The following is a 23313-nucleotide window of genomic DNA, read 5'->3' as shown; positions in this document are numbered from 1 at the left end:
ATTTTAGAACATTCTCATCACCTCAAAAAGAAGTCCTATACTCTAGCTATGGTTCCTATCCCCCCTGCCCCCGCCACCCCCACAGTCCTAAGTAACTGCTAATCTATTTCTTCTCTCTCTAGATTTGCAATCTGCTTTTCATATACTATTAATTCTCTTGGCACATAAAAGCCAAAACATTGTCATTGTTGACCATTCTTCAGAGTTCAGTAAAATCCTAAGATCATGACCACATCTATACTTTGGCTAAGGAGTTTATACGTACTTTGGATCCTGAATGGCTATTCTGAGAATAGCCTTTATTAGAATTCAAAAAATTTAGTCAAGAGACTGGTCTGCCCCCTCCAAAAATGTTAACATCTATATTATTGATGACTTCATGTAGCTAATGTCCCTAGGCCTGTAAGTCTTTTTATTTACTCATCTAGCAGAAGAAAGCAGAAAAGGACAGTTACCACTATTATTGATTATAAATATATGAAACAGATCAAAAACAAGTTAATAGGTAAACATGACTATTTCCTCTAAAATATACTAGAAAACGAACAGCACTGATTTTCGATTTAATATTACAAAACTCACATTGATTTTACCAAACACCTGGAAATCCATTCATTTTCATGTTTTAACAATTACAAATATTCCTATCCAAACTCTCAGTTACTGATACAGAACAATCTGGTTTCTTTCTTCACATTCAAGGAAACTGAGATGCAAGGATCAAGATTAAACAAAAGGGATCTGTGAGCTGATTAGCAGAACACTGTCCACTGGTTTACTACTGAGTGGTTCAGGAACTTCCTGGTCAGTAACATGATGATCCATTTCTGAAAAACACTCAAACTAGACTTCAATTTTTAAAATGAGGAGTAAAAAGAATAATTAGCATAAAACATTAAAGAACCTAAACACTAAATTATATCAAGACACTTACTTGTTTTCAAATGCAACTGTTATTGAATCTTCATGAACATCCTTTACAAAAGCCTGTAAAAAAAACACAGTTAAATTAACTTCTAAGCTTCAAGATCATTTGTTTTTAAATTTTACAGAGATACCATTTTATTTAAGAGTAGAATGGAGCTTCAAATGCAAGTTTGTCATTTTGTGAGGCTCACTCATGCACGAATCACACCTGTATTTAGCCACCTACTATGAGCTAGGCCCTAGGCATACTGGTTAGTTGAAACACGAAAAAAATCACTCCAGAGTTCAGCAGCTAATAGAAGAGGGGGAGAGGAAGGAGAAGAGAGGGAGACAAGCAAGTTGAAAATTACAATGCAGGTGGTGAGTGCAAAGCTGGAGGTGTACTTTGGCCAGAATTATTGGAAACTAAGAAGCTTGTTCCAGAGCCACACGCCAGCCACTACAGATCTGCTGTTACCTACCTTTTCCTCCTTAATAAAATTTTAGGAGTATAGAATAAATGACTAAATATAATCACAAACCTATGTATATACAAGTACACTAAAATTTTCTTTAATAACAACACTCTGCTAATACCACTACTGTGTTTCCCCCAAAATAAGACCTAGGCGGACCATCAGCTCTAATGCATCTTTTGGAGCAAAAGTTAATATAACACCCGGTCTTATTTTACTGTAAGTATTTTACTAATACTTATATACTAATTTTACTTATAGTTATATCCTTATTTTACTTATATACTTAGAGTAAAACAAGACCAGGTCTAATATTAATATAATACTGGGTCTTATATTAATTTTTGCTGCAAAATATGCATTAGAGCTGATGGTCTGGCTAGATCTTATTTTCGGGGAAACACAGTAAAAAGTCCAATTACCAGAGTTTAATTAAATTCTCAATCTCATGGTCACTTGGAGAAAAAAGCAGTAACATAAAGTACAGAGATTTAAATCTTTTAAATCTGATGACGCAATCGCTAGTAATCTGTAGAGAGACATAACAAAATAATAGCTAATTACTGAGAATTCTTTAATCAGCAAGCTGTCTGTAATTCTATAAAATTAAGTTTTCAACAGGTGCAGAAAAGGAGGTTTTGCTTTTGTTTTGACAATTAGAGGGGTAGGCTAAAGCACAAAGGAACCCAAGGGGCTTTATATCTTAATTCATTTTAAAATGACTTGAGAGATTTCAACTTCTTACTCGAATCTGTCCTGTACATGTTTCTCTCCTTCTATGGCTTCTCCTACCTGCACGGCAGGCTGTAAAAGACCCTTCGTGACTTGGCCCCACCTGCTCCTCTCACCCAGCTTCATCTTTCACATCCTTGGAGGAGGTGATCCAGCAGCGCTAAAATACGTGGGCCTCTCTTCCTAAAGGCTATTTATTCCTTCTTTCCCACTGTCCTTCCCCTCTTTTCACCCAGCTATCACCTACTGGTCTTTTAGGTTTCATTTCAGATGTCACCTCCTATGTATGAGAAAACCCAGAAGACGGTTAAATTCTGCCCTCTGCATTCTCAGTGCAGCCTATGCTTATCCCTACCAGAAAGTTACTTCACTGTATTTACGGTTGCCTATTTTCCCACTAATAGGAAACTTCCTGAGGGTGGGTGACAGGTCTTATTCGATTTATGGTTGGACTTCAGAGCACCTACTGACTAAGAACCCAAGGAATAGTTAGGAAGTGGGTCATTGCCTAAGGGGTTCCTATTCCAGCCTTGAAGGAAAAGTATGTGTGTGTGACAGCGATGGTATGTTGATCAGGGAAGACTTTAAAGGTTGAGAGAATTAGCCCCACAAAAGGGAGTGGAGGATGGGGAGGCATGCCAGGAACAAAGGCTTAGACCTGGAGAAAAAGGGGTGTGGGAGAAAGAAATCCATTGTGGACAAGGGAGACACTACAAGTCAATGCGAAAAAGCACAGTGTTTTCAACCAATGGTGATGAGACAACTGGATGTCCACATGCAAGAATAAATGTTGACCTTAACCACATACCATGTACAAAAATCAACTAAAAAGTGCATCAGAGATGTCAATGTAAGAGCCAAAACTATGAAACTGTTAGAAGAAAAGACGGTAGTAAATTGTGACGATTTTGGATATTGGGAAGATAGATAGTTTGGATTAAGACATTCTTTAACTACGTCTCCTGACTAACTGGCACCATTTCTGGCATATCGTAGGTGTCCAATAAAAGTGTTAAACAAACAAATGATTCAAATGTAAATGTCTTGGTAAATAAAAATGTCTTTAAAAGCCTGAAGTTAAAGAATTTTTTTAAAAATTGAAACTTCCCAAAATATCAAATTACAACATATCAGTCACGTATTAGTTAGCTGCTTCTAAGAAAAGCAATGGCAGGTGAGGCAGGGCCCTGGGAAATTTATATCAAAGCTACATAAAGAGACACGAAACTTCTGCAATTGTGCTTAAAGAAATAAAAGCAAAGCTATGCTAAAGGAAGTTTACTTGTAAGACTGAGGTGGATTATAGTGCAATTCAGGTGTTCTGTGATACTGAAGATGGCTAAATTATCATTTTAAGTTAAGCATGTGTATATATCTGTATAGTTGCTGGTTTGAACAGGGGAAATCCATTTTCTTCCTATCATTTTGATCTTGCTTAGTTTTCCTCAGCTACAGTTAAATCACGAACATTTTCTATAGCATATTTTGAGGACTCTAGTTCAATACTGACCATGATGGTTCAGACTATACTAGCTTTAATAAGGGTGCATAACCCAATGCTCTAAGAGGTTGTTTGTCTCACTATTACTTTAGGAGCAGAAAGGCTTGATTTTGAGATAAAACTGCAGGAACTGGTGGCTCTTCATTTTATCGTTAAGTCTCCAAAACTATGGAGAATGGGAACAACAGACCTCCCCCACTGCTCTCTTCACATCATGGCTAATACCAAATTACCAATCTGCTTTTGGGGGTTGGGATTAGATTAAGGCTCCTATTAGGAGGTGATCTCTTATTTATCAAGAGTGGCATTGCTTCAGGCTTCATCCTTGTCTAAAGTTTTATGTTTGCATGTCTTGGTGGTACAGCTGACCCTTGAACAACATGGGTTTGAACTGCGCATGTCCAATGACACGTGGATTTTTTTCCCCACTAGATACCTGTACTGTTGTCGACCCAAGGTTGACAGTCTGCGAATGCAGAGAGCCAACTCTAGGCATCGATCTACACAATTTTATACAGGGGACTTGAGCATCTGGGCATCTGGGTATCTGCGGGGGTCCTGAAACCAAACTCCTATGGATACCAAGGGGCAACTAAGTTTTGGGGGAGTCAAAAGTTATAGGCGAATTTTCGGCTGCACAGTGTAGGGGGAAAGAGTATGGGACCCCCAAACCCCACGTTGTTCAAAGGTTAACTATAATTAATATTAGTTCCTTACTGTATATCATATGCTGAAAATGTCAAGCCCTTTAGTTAGCTAAGAGTCTTTGTTACAGCTGCATGGAGAACTGTTCTCATTGAATCAGGTGTCTTTCCAACACTATTGCCCTTGTCTAAACCTGTGCTGTCCACCAAAGCAGCCACTGGTCATATGTGACTATTTATATTTAAATTGATTGCATTAAGTGAAGTCAAAAATCAGTCTCCCAGTCACTCTTGCCACATTTCAAGCGCTCAGTAGCCACACAGAGCTTGATGCCTCCTGTAGTGGCCAGCGCACAGAAAGACAATTTCCGTCATCGTGGAATGTTCCACTGGACGACACTGATTGAAAACGTTGGCAAATGTTGGGGACTGTTTTCAAACCCACATTAAAAGCACTGTGAAAGTCACTCTGACTTCATTGCTATACATCCTGGGGGTGCCAAAGAAATACATACACATTCTAAGAGCTGTTAACACTTTGGTCAGCATTGCTCAAGCAGTAGTTCTCCGTCATCAGAAGTGTCTGGACGCTGATGGTAACCACTTGGAGCACCTCTTGTCATTCCAGAAGTCAAATGTCACTTGTGTTCATCTTTGATATATTAATGCCGTTTCTTTTCCTTTCTTAAAATGTGTATACATTTTTTGGCACCCTCTGTATTTCTTCTATTAGCCAAGAGTTATTGCTCAGTTTATTCAGTCATTCGTCACATTTGCCTACTTCCTAAAATCAAAATTCCCCCAAAGGAGGAAGAACTACAACTGTTGTGACTATTAAAAAAAAAAAAGAAAAGCTTTCAAAGGCTCTGAAAGCAATTCCGGATGTAGTGTCAGAAATGGTTTGAGTAATCCTCACAGCCTACCAGGGCCACTGCCTTACAGTTAATGAGGCTTATCTGTATATGGACCCTTGCACGATTGTTCCAAAATCAGTCATTTTTTGGGTCACTGTTTGCATACTAAGTGAATACAGAAGGCATGTAATCAGTATAATAAATGAAACTCATCAGTTGCTTCTGGCCCACACTCACACCAAGGACAAAGGCCTCCTATGACTTCCAAGGCCTTTTACCAAACTGCCACTTTCAGCAAGGCCCCCATCTCCCTGCTTCTCGTTATACTTTCGCCAATAAGCCTCCTTTTGGCTCTGCCCCCCCGTACCCCACCACTCATGCCCTCTCTTCCCTGGCCACCTCCAGAATACCACCCCCCCACCCCCCACCAATCTGGAGAACGACATTTTATTTTGATCCCTACCTATCTACATCAAGCAAAGTTGGTGTTTGGGGAGGGGGATCCTGAGAGGTTACCAAAGAAGAAAGACGGAGTGGGTCTGGATGAATTCACTGGACTGAATGAGAGCAACGGCTCTTGTAAGAGTTAGTAAACTTAGCGGTTAAGAGTTTTGCAGTGAATGAGACCCAGGTCCACATCATAACTATGGGACTCTCCAAAAAGTGTTCTCTGGGCCTCCGATTCCTCATCTGCCAGGGACAGATGGGTGCAGGGGGACGGCACCTGCCTTCTAAGGTTATGAGCAATTTAATGAAATCACACATGTCTAGTGAAGGTCTGAGAGGTGAAGTAGAAGAGAGGCCTACTTTATAAAAGGTGCAGAACCATAAGTGCTCTGGCATTTGAGAAAATTACACATCAACAAAAGCACACTTTTAAAAAGATTTAAAAATTGGGATAGAAAAAAAAAGGCTGTTTCCTAAACAACCTCTAAAAGGTTATTTAGACTCTGAGAAGGGGGAAAAAAGTGAGGAAAATGTGTGGGGTCTGAGAAAGGTGCTAAAGTGCAGCTACAGACAAAGGGTCCTTAAAGGGGGGGGGTAAAGAGGAAATCAAAAAATCATTATGGGATCTGCAACTTTCTGGCAACTGGGCCAAAGAGGCAATCATAAAATCATACTTACCAAAGTGTGTAATGACTAGAAATCCAATTCAAGCATTACATTACCGGGATTGATGAAACTGAAAAGAAAGTCCATCCCTATTTGGGTGAACTCTTAATCTCCCAACTCCTTAGTTTAGTAAACTCTCTCACAGATATGAATTGCTGGTCACAAGAGAGGTTATTGTGTGGAGAAATTTCAATGATATGACCACCACTAAAAACATCCACTACATTATCACTGAAGAGAGCATGTAATGCAATGTAATTCTCATTACAGAAAACTTCAAGCACTGCAAAATAATCCTCCTAAAGAAAACCTGTAAGAGGTAGAGGATAGGGTCACATGAAATGTGATAAAATATGATTCAAACCCAAAGCCTCATATACAAAGCGGGTTATCGCTTTGTCACCCTTTGTATGTGGGCACTAACAACATAAGAGAATGAACAACGAAAAGGGAAAAGTACAATAAACCTCATCAACAAGTGTTCCAACCACAGCACACGTCCAGGAATACTTGACTTCACTTGGGCATTTACCACAAATTCTGAAACAAATGACCTCTTTCTGATTCACCCTGAACCAAAGACAACACACAAGTGCAGAGAGAATAATATTAAATGAGTTATAAATTTTCCTGTGTGTATGTAATCTAACTTTTGCATACTTTAGTTTTGATGTGCTCCCGATGTAAGAAAAGCAAATTTCATAGCATGGTCAAAGATTTCTCACTTTACCTTTCCTTAATAGACACCCATATGAAGAATTACAATGTAATGTGTCAAAGTGCAAGAGTTAATAAAAAGGAAGCTGATACAAGCTGAATATTTCTCAACATCTTTGTATCAACATTAAAAAATTTCACATCTTTGTATCAACATTAAAAAAATGGTAACATAACCTTTGCAACTATATTTACAGAACGGCTAAGGCAGTTATAATAACAAATACAATAAAAGATTACAATGAAATCGAAAAACGGGCAGGAAATCAAATTCAATTCATTTCTTCAAGCTACATTTCATCATTTCAGGAAGTCAGACTACCTGATCTCAAACCCTGGATCCGATGCTTACTAGCACTGACACACTTACCTAATCTGTCTGTCCATCTACGTCCTCACCTATAAAATGGGAATAACGACAGTACCTCAGGATTGTGGGAGAGGATTAAATACATTAAAAGAGGGAAAATGCCCAGAACGGTGCCTGGTACCTAGAAAACTCTCAGCACCTGTTAAGTTATCATAATCATGGGCAGGCATCTCAGGAAGCACATTCCCATGGTGGGCAGTTATCAGAAACCCAATTATTATACCACTGAACTTTTTATTTAATGAATCATTTGGAGGTTTTCAGAATGGGTGAGTATGAAGTTGGAAAACACACGGTTTAAAGGGGGAAAATGTTGCTTCCACAAAGATACGAAACACTAAAAAGGCTATTTAGATTTGGGGAAGAAAAAAAAATGTGGTTGACCTAAATAATTCACTTACTCGAAGTACAGTAATAACACCTGTATGCAAAGTTAGACCTAGAGACTTCAGCAAAAACATGAACAGTGCCTTACACAAGTTTGTTGTAGTAAAAACAGTGATTTCTAGCAGGCTATGTAGCTGACATGTTGGGCCACTTGAGTCGTCATGAAAACAATTTCGTCCTGATCGTACATTTTGTCGTTATTTAGCTACTAGTTCCAGACTACTACTCACCAAATTAAAGTGTGTCCTCAGATCCCAAACTTAAAAACATAAAACAGTGAAATATAATCTAACAATAAGAATGCAATTTATTATATTTATCCATATTATATATCGGGTAGCATATTTTCAGAAAATGAAACGGTGTATCTTGTGTTTCCAATGTACGATTTATCCATCTTTAATAATTTTCATCATAGTATACAAAACCCAGGAATTTATGAGTATTGGAATGACATTCTCGATCTAAAATGGAGTTAATTCATTACCATTCTCAATATATCAAAACTCGCAATCAAAAACAAACAAACAAAAGCCTACTATACTATTTTAGGCAGATGGCCCTAGAAGAAAGACCTTGCTTTAACAGTATTTGTTTAGGAAATGTTTCGTAAAGATTTTGTGAGGTATAATTCCAGTGTCTTCATGTCTTAAATAACATAAGGCTCTATAAGTTGTACACGTGACTACCTTTTTCTAAGTCAAAGAAATACTTAAGTATAATAGCAGTGGCTCTGACAATTACTAAATTTAACTTACAAGTTTTAAAGAATAAACACCAGAGGGAAAAATAGAAAGGAGTTGTTAAACTCTTAGGGTTCAGGTTTCATGGTTCTGTTAATTCTGAATCCTGAGCTTGAGTTATTTTTTAGAGAAACAATCCAACTGTTCCCAGCATATACTCTATCCAGTGAATATTGCAAGGGTGACCATGTGCTCAGAAGATGGAGAATTGTCCTTTGCAATATGGTGGTTCTGTCAGGCAAATCAAAGTCTGAATTCAATTATACTGAAGTCGTTTGAGTTGTTTAGTTTTTAAAGGCTTTTCTATCAATTTGATGAACCAAGTTCCTTTTTTTTCATAAATGTAACATTTCTTCATAACAGTTCATTTTTTTATTGGTCTTTATTTCTCATCTTTTCTACCCATCCCACTGGACAAGCAACTCAGTTTACTTTTGCAACTCAGCAATATTTTGAGTGTTATAAAATTTTAATCCGTCTTCATTATAGAAACTATTTTTCCACCAATACAGACCATTTGAGATTTTCTTAAAAACAAACCGAATTAAATAAACGTAAGAGCAATTTCTTTCAGCACATTTGTTCAAGTTTCACTTCCCCCCAGCCCCAAGGAACTGCAGGACAACCCATTTTTTAAATTCACCTTTACATTAAGCAACTTTGTTAAAAAACAAAAAGGGAGGACTACTGGCAAAGATAGAGGGCATTTGTTATTTTCTAATCAGTTTGCAAGCAAAATCATGGGGGCAAAGATAGGTTGCTGGAGGAGAACAATACATCCTTCAGATCAGGCTGTGCTACTTGCTACTCTGTAGCAAGCAAACTCCACTAAAAGATACATAGTGGCATGCGATCTAAGCTAATGTCACAGATTAGAATACTGTTCAAACATTAGCCCTGCTCGTATTTATTAATAGTGTCACAAATCTAGTGAGCAAAACTACCAGTCTTGGAACCAGAATAATTCTACACAAACTTAACCAGCAGAAATTATGAATCACTGAAATAAACGCAACCAAAATTTTGACTGCCGAGTCCACTGGAACAATTTTATATTGGTGAGAGTGTTAAGAACATAAATGCTGGATTATTTCTTCCTCCTTTTACAGTGAAAGGTTTTATCTTTTTGCAAACTGTATGGTACATGCTTCACTCACTTATGAAATATATTAATTTGCAAATACTTCCATAAAATTGGTAAACACATACATAGTTAGTAAGTCAATTTTTGTTACTTTCCTTTAGCGAAAGGGGTCTCATCTGAAATGTTTAAGTGATCCCATAATAATGCTAAGAATCGTGTTGGACAATGGCAATAGCTAATTGCCATGCTTCCTTCCATATGCATCTTCTATTGATAAAAGACTGTAGTAAGGTGAGATAATACTTACTGAAGTTATAGAGGGACATTGAAGAGGAAATGAGAATTTATAGATTAGTAGATCTATGGTATGTACCAACAGATCCACTGCCGATATGTCAAAATATTTTTAATCCTCTTTCTAAAAATGTAATATATTAGTTGATCTGCGGTGGTGTAACTTGAAAAAGAAAAACCCACAGTAAACCATGTATGCCTATTTAAAACCCCAACAATACAGTGCACTGCAACACTGCACATTCAGGGAAGACAGTCAAGTACTTAGAGTACGGAAACAATTGTTTCCACTCACTTTAAAAAATTCCCTAGTAATAACATTTAGTTAATTTCCTGAAGTTTGATAGCATGTATCCAGGTCTTTGGAGGGTTAAAATTTTGTTTTTTAAGTAGCAGAGTTGCTAATGATTTTAGATACTGAAGCATCTGTATTCCTGAATTTGTCCACATTATAACAAGGGAGGGGGCCGAGAACATTGAAGATTGCCAACTTCTTTAATGCATTACTCGGATAAGTATGTTCCGAAAAGTTTTGGGTCTAAAAATCTCTTCTGAAATCCACAAAGAGAGGGCACTAAAAATCAGTTGCCATTGTGATTTGGTACTGACTACGGCTTCTTACTACTCTTTCTTCAAACCCCTTGCCCAGAACAGTGGAGCTCTCCGAAGTCCCAATGCTGGACTGGAAAACAGAAGCCAAAGGAGATCTCAAACCCTCTGTGCAAGGCAGGAGGCGGCTCGACGGAAGCGCCCCCCGCTCCTCGGCAACTACCCACACGTCAGGCCCGGAACCCACTGGGAGAGAATATTTAGGAAAAGAGAAATAAGCCGTTGCCGTCACTTCGCGCGGATACCGGCCCTTCCCGCCGGGATCTCGATCGCGTACCTGCCGCCGGCCCTTGCCCATCCCCAGCTCTGCCTGGCAGGGATCGTCCCCCGAAAGGGCACCCTCTTCTCCTTGCCGCTTCTCATTCCGATAGGCGCCAGGGCCTCTTGTAGGAGAGGCAGCGGAGCTCGAGGGGCTTTCTACAGGCCCCAAGTCCGGTCCTTCCCTCCCAAACAACATCCCACCTAGCGCGCCCTGGACCCCGGGTGCGGCGCTCGGGAAGAGGGCCCCAGGCCTGCCTCCCTACGAGGCCGAGAAGAAAAGGGAGGGAAAGAAGGGCGAAGATGGGGCCGGCCCTGGAGCCAAGTACCTTGTAGAAAGCGCCATTGGAGCCCCGCACTTCTACCACCAGCTCCTCCATCTTCTCGACAGCCCTGCTGGCGCCGGGAGCCCGCCCCCGAGAGGTGGGCTGCGGGCGCTCGAGGCCCAGCCGCCGCGCTACCGCACGCCCCCCGGTAGCGGCGCCGCGGTCACTGCCTCCGCCTGCGCTCGCCGTCGGCTCAACGCCCGCTCCGAGGCGGCCCTTCACCGGAAGTGAAACCGAAACGGAGCCGAGCGCCTGACTGAGGCCGAACGCTCCAGCCGCTCCGCGTGTAAACAGTGAAACCGCATCACGTGACCGACGCCGCCCCTCCCCCCGCGGGTTCGGCCCCTCGGCCCCGCCCTCTCTCTCCGCGCGGGCCCTGGAGCGCACGCATGCGCGCTGCTCATAATCGGCTGAGGGGCCGGGCCCAACGTAAGGCGCGCGGGCTTGGCGTGCGCAGACTTAGAGGAGGGCGGGAAGGCGGGAAGGGCGGCGACAGGTCGTACCCGCTGGCAGAGGTCAGGCCGCCTGGTGTCGCCAGGCGAGGGCTAGAGTGCCCATTCCTGTAGACCTGCAAGGGGAAGCGTGGGAAAGGGCCTCCCGTAAAGATCAAGTGCATTCATTTATCTGAGTCCTGGCTGGCTTGGTTTGGAGGGTTTTTGTTTTTTTTTCTTTTTAAGTGGGGCAGAGCCTGATTGAGGTGGAGCTGGAGTGGGGGACAAGAATAAAGGTGAAGAATTAGATTGAAGAAGACAAGACTTTGAACTAGTAACAGTGGCAACCACTGCGACCCCGGCCTGTGTGACCCTTAGAGGCAGAAGGTGAGAGTAACACCGCTCCCTCCCCCAAGACATTTTGGGCTTTCCTGTGGATACATCCTGTGTCCTCTGAGAGGCAATGGAGTTGTGTCCGGACCTCTGGAAATGTTAGTCCTGCCTCAGAGCCAGCACTGATCCATGTACTTCCTTTCCCTCCATTCAGTTTCATAGCTTTACTTGACATACGTAAAACATGTGTTAAACACTTGTTAATTTAGTTAGTTTCCCTACTATTTCACTTATGCCTGCCCTGTACCAGAGGGTGTAATGGGCATGTGGATAGCAGTCAGGCACATCGACAGGGGCTCAGGCACTTGTTTCCTTGCAGCTCTCCCCCTTTACCCTCCACAGAAGAACAAACCCCAACTCTTTCTCATTCTTGCTTCTGCAGCCTGCTGTATCCACCTTGACCTAGGTTTCATTTTGAAGGCTTGTATCCAACGGAGAAGTTTCTTGAGCCCATACCACTGCCAGGCACTGGGCTAAGTGCTAGTGAGACCTTGGTGAAGAAAAAAAAGGAAAAAGACTGTCAGCATTGAACTTGGACCCCCGAGGCCTAGCTGGACATAAAGCAAATGATCAGAAGAGTTAATATGGAGTTGCAACTGTGATAAGGGCTATGCAGGATAGGTACACCTATGACAGTGAGACGGGGCCCAGTCTGGGGTTGGGGAGGGGTGCTCACAGCTGGGAAATGACTCTCGTTGGAATGTGACCAGTGAGAGTTCACGGGCAGCACTGAGTTGGTGGAGGCAGGGTGAACTGCCCCAGGCAGGTGCCCCAGAATGAGAGGCATCCTTGGGCCTCCAGTTCCCTTCCCACCCCATTCCTAGCGAGAGCAGCAGTGTTACCTGCTGGGGAAGCTCCAGCTTGAAAGCAGCAGATCAAGGGTCACATTCCTTGAGGCCACCGTAAACAGGAATGCCCCATTGGACTCCGGTTTCTGGAGTAGTCACACGATGTGAAGACCCCAATTGGGCTGAAAGAAAATCTCACCATAGGCTGGATGGGAGCACAGCGTGATCTTTAACCCCAATGGAGTAGAAGGGGATTGATGAGAACCATAATACCTTCCACGTGTAGGCTGTCGTGCACTTTACCCAGGGCTTTCAAATATCATCGCTCTTCACAACCAGTACAAGGCGCACTCAACCGGATGCCGTTCCCTGAACCTCCGATGCACTTTCATGCCTTCATGTCTCTTCACACTCTTCCTGCCCCCCAGAAATTCCCTTCTCCTGAGGGTTATCAGCTGGATTCCTATTAGCTAGTTATTTTACCTAAGATGCCTTGTTCAATTAACTTTGCTCCTCAATTCTCAGCACACTGTCATCGTCAGTCCCTGCAAGACCCCTCCCTTATCTATATTATTTTATATTTATATTATTTTCCCTTGACTTTCTCAATCCCTATGCGCACTCTTTTTCTAGACACTAACTACACTATGTTTGCTATAGATCCTTGATAATTTAAGACATGTAGTGTTTTGTGTATGCCTTTTACAATTAGAGATGGTATTGGACCATAAATCTGTTTCCCACTGTTTGCACTTAACACCACATTCTTAAACTAACCCATATTGCTGCACGTACACCTGTTTTTTTGCTTCCAACTGCTGCTGAGTATTCCATCGATTTTACTGATACATTTCCCTAGCGAAGGGTGTCTAGGTTACTGCCAACTCCCTGATGTTACGCTGGTGAAAACCCTTGTGCATGTCTTTGCGAACCTTTGCAAGAATTTATTTTGTGCTCTTATAGAACTTTCTTCACAGCCCCTGCTTCCTCACCATACCGCTTGGCATAGAGCAGGGATTCAGTAAGTGTTGAATAGCTATACGATGATGCTTAATGTACTAGAATCATTTACTTGTATTTCCTTTTCCCTCATTGGACTGAGTTCCTTCCATTCAGGAAAGATGTCTTTCTTACTTTTGCGTCTCTGGCACATACTAAGTGGTTGATTTTTAGGAAATCGTCAGTCAATCTACATGCCTATCCTACCTCCCAGGATGTACTGTGACTTTCTTGTCCACTTAAATCTGGGTTTCAGCCTCAGCCTTGCTCTGACCTCTAGCTCTTGAAATGGCCCCTTTCAAGACAGCTCAGCTGAATTCAAACATGGGCCCAAGCCTGCCCATGAGCCTGCTCCTCCCATATTCTTCTCTCTCTCACTCACTGGCAACCCCTTCTTCGAGTTAGTTGCTCAGGCCTAAAACTGACTCACTCTGACCCTCTCTTTCTCTCGCACATCTAATCTATCAGCAAATCCTTTCGGAGTCCACACTATTGCTCACCGGTTGCACTGCTAAAACCATGGCATAAGCACCCATCTTCTCTTACATGTATTATGACATCAACTTGTCTGGTCTCCCTGCAGCCACTCTTATCCATTATTCTCAAGGCAGAAGAGAGGGTGACCCTATTCAGGTGTCAGTCAAGTCACTCTGCCACTCAAAACCCTCCAATTGCTCCCTAGAGGCCTTAGGGTAAAAGTCAAAATCCTTATTTATTCTGGCCTCCCTGTCCTACACACACTGACCTCTATTATCTCCTTTATCTCACCTTTTCCCTCTCTCCTTCATTCCATTCCAGGCATTCTGGCTTCTTTGCTGTTTCTTAACACGAAAACACCAGGCAGGTTCTGTCTCCTGTCACTAAGACTGGAGCTCAGAGATTTTTGTTTCTTTCTTTCACTACTTGTCCCCGGTGCCTCCTACCATGTTTGGAACGCAGTAGGTGCCCACTCAATATTTATTGAATGAATATGTGTTGAGAACCCTGCTTGGGTCAAGTCTGCTGCCACGCCTCTATTTATGCTTCAGTACTGGTAGGCTCAAGGCCTTGCCTTGGCCCCTAGTTTCCATTAAATCCCTGCCTGTCTTTGCATCGATTTCTTCTGTGTTATTTCCTGCTCCTTCGCAAGTTGAGCCCTCTGAGTCTTTTTCATGCCTCAATGCCAGCTGAAATGCCCTGTCCTTTCTAACTCTAGAAATCCTATGTACCCTCTAGGACCCAGCTAAAGCTTCTTTCATGACACATTTTCTGACACTTTCACCGCACTTTAGTTTCTCCTTTGAATTAGATGTTAGAAAAAAAATAATTGTCTTTATGTTTTAGATCTACAGGGAAACTGAAAAGCTAGTTTAGCGTTCCCATAACAGTTCCATGATACCTCCCTCTGAGTTTCCTCTGTTACTAATGTCTTGCATTACTGTGGTGCATTTTGTATCATTGGGGAGCCAACACTGTTATTAACTACCGTGTTTCCCCAAAAATAAGACTGGGTCTTATATTAAGCTTTGCTCCAAAAGACACATTAGAGCTTATGTTCAGGGGATGTCATCCTGAAAAATCATGTTGGGGCTTATTTTCAGGTTAGGGCTTATTTTCAGGGAAACACGGTAAAGTCCGTCATTTACATTAAGTTTCACTCTTTGTGTTGTACACTCTATAGGTTTGGACAAATGCATGATGTCATGCATCCACCGTTACAGTGTCATACAGAATCGTTCCATCTCCCTAAAAATCCTCTGTGTTCCACCGATTTAGTCATTAGCTCGACCCCCTCATCCCTGGCAACCACTGACTTTGTACTGTCTCCACATTTGCCTTTTCCTGAATGCCGTATAGTTGGAATCACATTACAGTATGTAACCTTTTCAGATTGGCTTCATTCACTTAGCAATATGCATTTAAGCTTCCTCCATGTCTTTTCATGACTTGATAGCTCATTTCTTTTTATTGAAGAGTAGAATTCCATTGTCTGGTATACCATGGTTTGTTTATCCATTCACCTATGGAAGGATATTTTGATTGCTTCCCATTTTTGTCGATTATGAATAAAGCTGCTGTAAACATTAGTGTGAAGTTTATGTGGACGTAAGTGTTCAACGCCTTTGGTAAATGCCAAGGAACATGACTGCTGGGTCGTATGGTGAGAGTATTTTTAGTTTTGTAGGAAACTGCAAACTGTCTTCTAAAGTGTCTGTAGCACTTTGCATTCCCACCAGCAGTGAGTGAATATGAGTTCCTGTTGCTCCACGTCCTCACCAGCATTTGGTGTTGTCAGTGTTTTGGAGTTTGGCCATTCTAATAGGTGTGTAGTGGTATCTCATTGTTTTTGAGTTAATTTTTTCATTGTTGCTTTAATTTGCAACTCCCTAATGACTTATGATGTTAAGCATATTTTTATATGCTAATTTGCCATCTGTATGTCTTCTTTTATAAGGTCTCTGTTCAGATCTTTTGCCCATTTTTATATTGGGTTATTTTCTTTTTCTTTAATTAAAGTTTATTGGGGTGACAATGGTTAGTAAAGTTATATAGGTTTCAAGTGTACAATTCTGTAATACACCATCTATATATCACATTGTGTTCTTATTGATGAGTTTTAATAGTTCTTTGTATATTTTGGGTACCAGCCCTTTATCAGGTTGTGTTTTCAAATATTTTCTCCCAGTCTGTGGCTTGTCTTTTCATTCACTAGCAGAGGTTTTTAATTAAAAAAAAAGTCCTATTTATCCATTGTTTTTTCTTTCATGGATTGTACTTTTCGCATTGTATCCAGAAAGTCATCACCAAACCTAAGTTCACCTAGATTTTCACCTGTGTTATTATATTTCCTAGACATTTGTAGTTTTGCATTTTACATTTAACTCTATGATACATTTTGAACTAATTTTTTTTGCAAGCTGTATATCTAGATTCTTTTTTTTTTAAATTTATTGCGGTGACAATTGTTAGTAAAATTACATAGATTTCAGGTGTACAATTTTGTATTACATCATCTATAAATCCCATTGTGTGTTCACCACCCAGAGTCAGTTCTCCTTCCATCACCATATATTTGATCCCCAGATTCTGTTTTCTTTTTCTGCACTTGGATGTCCAATTGTTCCAGCACCATTTTTTGAAAATTTTTTCTCCATTGTTTCTCCATTGAATTGCCTCTATGGAAAAGATCAGTTGGCTATATTTGTAAAGGTCTAATTCTAGTCTATGTGTTCATTGATCTATTTGTCTATTCTTTCATCAATACCACACTCTTGATTATTGTAAGTTTAAAGTAAGTCTTAAAGTTAGGTATTGTCAGTCCTCTCGCTTTGTTCTTTTCTTTTAATATTGTGTTTGCTATTTTGAGTCTTCTGCCTTTGCATGTAAACTTTAGAATCAGTTTGTCAATATCCACACAATAACTTGTTGGAATTTTTATTGAGATTGCATTGAATCTATAGATCAAGTTGGGAAGAAGTGACATCTTAACAATACTGAGTTTTTCTATCTATGAACATGGAATATCTCTCCATTTAGATCTTTAATTTCTTTCATCAAGGTTTTGTAGTATTCCTCATATAGATGTTATACATATTTTGTGAGTATCTCATTTTTTGGTACTGATATAAAAGGTATTGTCTTTTTAACTTCAAATTCCAATTGTTCATTGCTGATTGATATATAAATCTCTAACCACTGTTTTTGCTACACCCCATACATTTTGATGAGCTGTATTATTTTTTCATTTAGTTCAGAATATTTTAAATTTTTTGGAAACTTCTCCTTTGACTCATGTGTCGTTTAGAAGTGTGTTGTTTAATCTCTAACTATTTGGCAATTTCCCAGTTATCTTTCTGTTACTGACTTGTAGTTTAATTCCACTGTGGTCTGAGAGCGGACATTGTATGATATATGTTCTTCTAAGGTATGTTTTATGGACCAAAGTGTAGTCTGTCTTGGTGAATGTTCCATGTGAACTTGGGAAGAATGTGTTTCCTGCTGTTGATGGATGAAGTAGTCTATAGGTGTCAATTAGACCAAGTTAATTGATGGAACTGTTCAGTTTAACTATATCCTTACTGATTTTGTGCCTGCTCAATCTATCAATTCCTGACAGAGGGGTGTTGAAGTTCTCTAAATATACCAGTGGATTTGTCTGTTTCTCCTTTTAGTTCTATTAACTTTTGCCTCATGTATTTTGACACTCTTTTGTTGACTGCATATACATTAAGAATTTTTATATCTTCTTGAAGAATTGAGTCCTTTATCATTATGTAATGCCCCTCTTTATCCCTGATAATGTTCCTTGTTGTGAAGTCTGCTTTACCTGAAATAAATATAGCTACTCCAATTTTCTTTTGATTAGCAGTGTTAACATGGTTTCTCTCTCTCCATCTCTTTACTTTTAATCTACCTATGTCTTTATAATTAAAGTAGGTTTCTTAGAGACAACATATAGTTATGTCTTCTTTTTTAACCCATTTTGACAGTCTCCATCTTTGAATTTCTGTATTTAGACCATTCACATTTAAAGTGATCATTGAAATAGTTGAATTAATATACCATGTTTGTAACTGTTTTCTGTTCATTACACTTGTTCTTTCCTTTGTTTCTTTTTAAAAAATCTTCCTCTTTTTTTCTGCCTTCTCTGGTTTTAATTGAGCATTTTCTATAATTCTATGCTTTTTCTTGTCTTAGGCTATCAATTATGCATCTTTAAAAAATGTTAGTGGTTTTCCTAGAATTTGCAACATGCATTTACAGCTAATTTAAGTTTACTTTTGAACAACATTCTACCACTTCATGGGTGGTACAGGTACCTTATTACAGAATTGTAGGGACAGAGTCCCAGAGAGCAGTTTCCAGGCTCTCGACCTCACATAGAAAGGTGCTGGCTCGGGTGGGATGGCCATCAGTTGTGATCAGATGGCCACCAGCTGTAACCAGTTAGCCATTAGCCACTGATATAACTGCCATGGCTACACTAGCAAGGCCAGATTGCGGCTAACAAGTGGGGTTAGCAAGTGGATTATGGATTGCGCATTGAGTTGATCCTAATTCCTGTGTCTCGCCCGGCCACCAGCGAGACTGGGGTGCAGGAAGACCCCTCGTTGTGGTACTGGCGGATGTTTGCTTTTGTGTTCACCAGCTGCCATTGAGAATATAGCGGTATGACTCCCCTATCTCTGTCTCCGTTGTTGTTCCTTTTTGGCCTCACCATATACTGTGTTGTCATGCTGGATGTCAGGCGGGGTCTCTCCTGGGGTCTCTAGTCCCACTCCTCACATAAGAAGACAGGACATGGTGAGGCCAAAAAGGAGCACGCACGGAGCCATAGATAGGGGAGTCATACCACTATATTCTCGCTGGCGGCTGGGTTGGAGACACAGAGCAGGAGCCACACTGTTCGCAACCCTCACTGTGCCGCTTGCAGGCCCAGCCACCATCTTCTTGCTAGCCCCCATTTTCTGTTAGCGTAGCCACGGCAGTTATATTAGTGGCCAATGGCTCACTGGTTACAGCTGACGGCCAACTAACCACAGTTGATGGCCATTTACTACCTGAGCCAGCACCTTTCCACATGAGGCCGAGAGCCTGGAAACTGTACTCCTGGCTCTGTCCCCACATGCGTTCTTGTGCGGGGAGTGGAAGCTCAGTCCCTGCATTACAAGAATATTCCCAATTCTTCTTTCCTGTTTCTCCTGTCATTTAATTTCACTTATCCGTATAGTATAATCATCAATACAGTGTTGCTATTATTGGTCTGAAAAGACAGTTATATCTATTAGATCAATTAAAATTAAAAAAATAAGAGTTTATTAATTTATTTCCCCCTTCTTCCGTCCCCCCACCCCCATTCTGGTTCAAGCCGTTGCTTCTCAGTCTAGTTGTGTAGGACACAGCTCCCTGGCCCGTGCCGGTATTTGAGCCTTGTGCTCCCCCTGCTGAGACAGTTTGTTGCCAGTCAGGCACAGCTCACTGGCCCATGTGGGAATCGAACCGGCAACCTCAGCATTAGGAGCACGGTGCTCCAACCACTTGAGCCACTGGCCAGCCCAATAAGAGTTTATTTTACCTTCATTTATTTCTTCTCAAAAGCTCTTTCTTTCTTCATGTAGATTTGACTGTCATCTACTGTTTACAACTTCTCTCAGTCTTTAGCTGAGAAAGTCTTTATTTCTTCTTCACTTTTGATAATTTTACTGGGTACAGAATTCTAGCCCCTCCCCTTTAACACTTTAAATATTTTACTCTACTCTCTTCTTGCTTGCATGATTTCTGATGAGAAGTCAGAGGTCATTCTCATCCTGATACCTCTATAGGTAACTCTGCCCCCCACACCCCGCCCCAGCTAATTTTCCAAGGTTTCTCTGTCTTTTGTTTTCTTCAGTTTGAACATGATATGCCTAGATGTGGATTTTTTTTTTTTTTTTGTATTTATCATGCTTGATGTGGTTTGATGTCTGTCATTAATTTTGGAAAATTCTCAGCCTTGATTACTTCAAATATTTCTTTTGCTTTCTCTGTCTTCCCACTATGCACATATTACACCTTTTGTAATTGTTGCACAGTTCTTGGACATTCTCTTTCTTTTTTTTTTCATTTTTTTAAATTTCAGGTGTACAAAACAGTGTAATAGAGGAAAAAACTGATGGTTGCTGGATGGGTGGGGAGTTGCACAGTTCTTGGCACATCTTGAAGCTCACTGATTCTTTCAGTTGTGCATATGGTATATGATTCTGACTACTGATCTGTTCTTGTATGTTGTTTACTTTTTCCATGTGAACTTTTTAACGTGTCAATCATAGTTACTTTACATTCCCTATATGATCATCTATAATCATTGTCATATGTAAATCTTATTCCTACGCTTGCTTTACCTGTTCAGACTATACTTTCTCTTGCTTTTTAGCATGCCTTGCAATTTTTTGTTGAAATTCAGGCATGATGTATTGGATAATAGGAACTGAGTTAATTAGGCTTTTAGTTTGAGGTTTTGTGTTAATTTGACCAGGAGCTGAGCTGTGTTTAACGTTCTGCTTCAGTTTCCTCCAGTAGCCTTGTTTTGGTCTTGTTTGTTACCTTTGGGTTTCCCTAAGAACTCTTTCTTACATAGTCTGTCTCTCTACTTAATTCTACTCCACTGTCATACTGGAGCCCTGTCGATGAGGTGGCAAGGAAGTAGGGAGCGGATGCATTCTATCATCTTGTGTGTAACCCCCAGATTTTTAGTGGGCCTGAGTCCCTGGGCTGTGATTGTCAGAAGCACTTCTTAGCTTGTTTTCTCCCTTTGGGTGATACAGGCAGGTTAGAAGGGGGCTAGCATTGGCAAACAGCCCCTCTCTCAGGTCAGGAAGGGCTCTGGTAAGGTATTTCCTTTGGAGGGCAGGCCTGTATCATGGAGTACACTGGGTGTATTTCAAAATGGTTCCTTTCTCTCTCTTCCTGGAGGAACCAGGAGGGAATTTTTCTCTGCTCATCACTGTGAGAACATGGTGGGTTTCTTGGAGGCAATACCCATGAAAGGGTAGGCCTCCCCTCAACATTGGCCCCCCAGCAGTTTTGACCTCTCAGCTTAGGCCACACCTAGACTCAAGCAATTTATCAAAACCACCCTTTGAGTTTTCCTGCTAATAATTGGCTCCAGCGGCTTCTGAGTTAATTTGATCTCTGCTGTGATTCTTTGTATTCACCTGTCTTTCCACATTTTGAGCTGGCAGTTTGCCCTGTGACCTCAGTTCTCTGGGTCTAAGAAAAATTACTGCTTTTCTGTTTGCTCAACGTTTTTCTTGTTGAGAGGCTGGGAGTGACAACTTCCAAGCTCTCTACATGTCAGAGCTCGATATTAGACATTTGAGTTGGAATTTCTTTTGTACCTTGGGGTTGAGTGTCATATTCCTGTTCATAGCCCAAGCATCACCAATAAGCCTGCACAAATAGAAGTATTAACTTTCAAGGTCAGTTCGGTATCCACTTCATTATGAGAGAATCACATTATTTTCTGTTTATCTACTAAGAACAAATAAACATGCAATCTGTGGCAGACGCTGGCTTGGGTAACTCCATTCCCAGCCTCATTCTCCCTTGCCTGCCTTTGCCCTAGAGGCTGGAAAACCTAAAGATTCATCTTTCCAGCTACCCTGCAGCTACACTAGCCTGTGACTTTTTTTCTCTTTTTCTTTTTGCAAATAAGATGTACACACAAGTTTATTGGGAACTTTCTGGGAAAGCTGTTGCTTTTTTGACTGATGTTGCCTCTTCCTCTCTAAGGCCTGTCTTCTTTCTGGATGTGATGCGTAAAGCTAGAGAAACCATGAGGGGGGTGCCCAAGAGAATAGAATCACAGTGGCATCTATGAACCATTGCCAGCAGCTACCTACCCCCAGACTTCTTGTGCGAAGAAAAATAAACCTCTTTTTGATTAAGGCTTTCTAAGGTGGCTTTTCTATAACCTGTGGCCATGTGTGCCTCTAATTGATGGTGTACCTAACCTATATGGAATCTGAGGTACAAAACCAAGAAATCAGTCTAATAGATAAACACTAGGAAGAGCAGGAATACGTTTGGCTACAGTGAAAGAGTAATGCTGATACCTACCTATTCAAGGAACTAAAACAAAGAATGTTAGTCTTAATGTTGAAATACCAAGGACTAGAGCTTTGGTGATTGGCGTTTGTTGTGCACATATGTTACATGGGATGTGGAGGGAATGTTGATTCTGTGTAAGTTCAAAGCGCCAGTGAGTGACCAGTAGCGTGAGAAAAGGGCAATTTTCAAGGAGGTGGGTGGGGGCTGTGGCAGTGTCCCAGTGCTGCAAAGATGGAACCGATCCAAGGATAGATTTGTCATGTTCTGAATTAGGGCCAAGAGGCTTTCCCGTAGCCAGTCTTCTTGGGCAGGTGATTTGATCTATGTGCGCTTCAGTTTCCTTGCCTGTAAAATGGGGATCATGATAGTATGCACCTCGTTGGGGCACTGTGAGCATGCAGTGAGACCGTCTATGTAAGAAGCTTCACCACTGCACACAGTAAGTGTGGTTTATCAGCTGGATTGCGGACCTGGCCCTCTGATTGCGTTGCCATCACCAGCCACAAACTCACACAGAACTTTGCTCACTCTGGGGAGCAGCACATATCACTGCCTTGTTCTTCCCACACCAAGGAGCCCTCCAGCAAGGGCCCTTCATGCCTTGCAGAGAAGGGTTTCTGAGCCACAGTGGACTTTGGTTTGATCATTCATTTGGGCTCGATAAGCCACCAAAGTGCAGTGAAGTTTAACCCGAAGAGCAGTAAGCAAAGTTGTCTGGAAGTGAATTTGTTTAGCAAGAATCATGGTTTGAGTCCCTCTGGTAATTGGCTAAGCTCGGAGCTCCGTATGTCCTTTTGAAATGTGGAATATTGTCTATCTGCCATCTCCTGGTATTTTTCTTATCTTCTTGACTTCTCAGAGATTATCTAGAGTGGTTACTGATTGTCACTGGCTCCAGCAGTAATGGGTCAGTACATGTTGCAAGTGTGGCTCTGTTTATCAGCAGGATTGAATGGCACTTAAACCCGACAAATATTGACTTAAGGAAAGGGTTTTTTATATTATTTTAGTTGAGTCTGGAGACAGGCAGTGTGGAGTTGGTAGGAGAGCTCCTTCTGCTTCCCACCTACTGTCCTTAATGCCCTCCTGCAGGAAAAAGGGAGAAGAACAGAGCACAAAA

General features: G+C 41.2%; 1 protein-coding gene across 19 annotated transcripts in view; it reads right to left on the bottom strand.

The window, feature by feature from the left end:
* The window catches only part of FMR1 (fragile X messenger ribonucleoprotein 1), a 38090-nt gene extending 26765 nt beyond the window's left edge, over positions 1–11325 (bottom strand). For 18 of the 19 annotated variants that reach the window (XM_019757332.2, XM_019757331.2, XM_019757335.2 and 15 more), the window contains exons 1-2: positions 11018–11322; positions 935–987 (exon numbers count right to left, since the gene is read on the bottom strand). In XM_019757332.2, coding sequence (XP_019612891.1) covers positions 935–987; positions 11018–11068 — 104 coding nt within the window. In that variant the 5' untranslated portion in view covers positions 11069–11322. Of the gene's footprint in view, positions 1–934; positions 988–11017 lie in introns of all 19 variants that reach the window. The other variant, XM_019757330.2, reaches the window with a different exon arrangement.
* Between the last annotated feature and the right edge of the window lie 11988 nt (positions 11326–23313).

The sequence above is a fragment of the Rhinolophus sinicus genome, chromosome X (assembly GCF_036562045.2).
Source record: "Rhinolophus sinicus isolate RSC01 chromosome X, ASM3656204v1, whole genome shotgun sequence".
NCBI lineage: Eukaryota > Metazoa > Chordata > Mammalia > Chiroptera > Rhinolophidae > Rhinolophus > Rhinolophus sinicus.
This window is presented reverse-complemented; position numbering and strand designations above follow the sequence as displayed.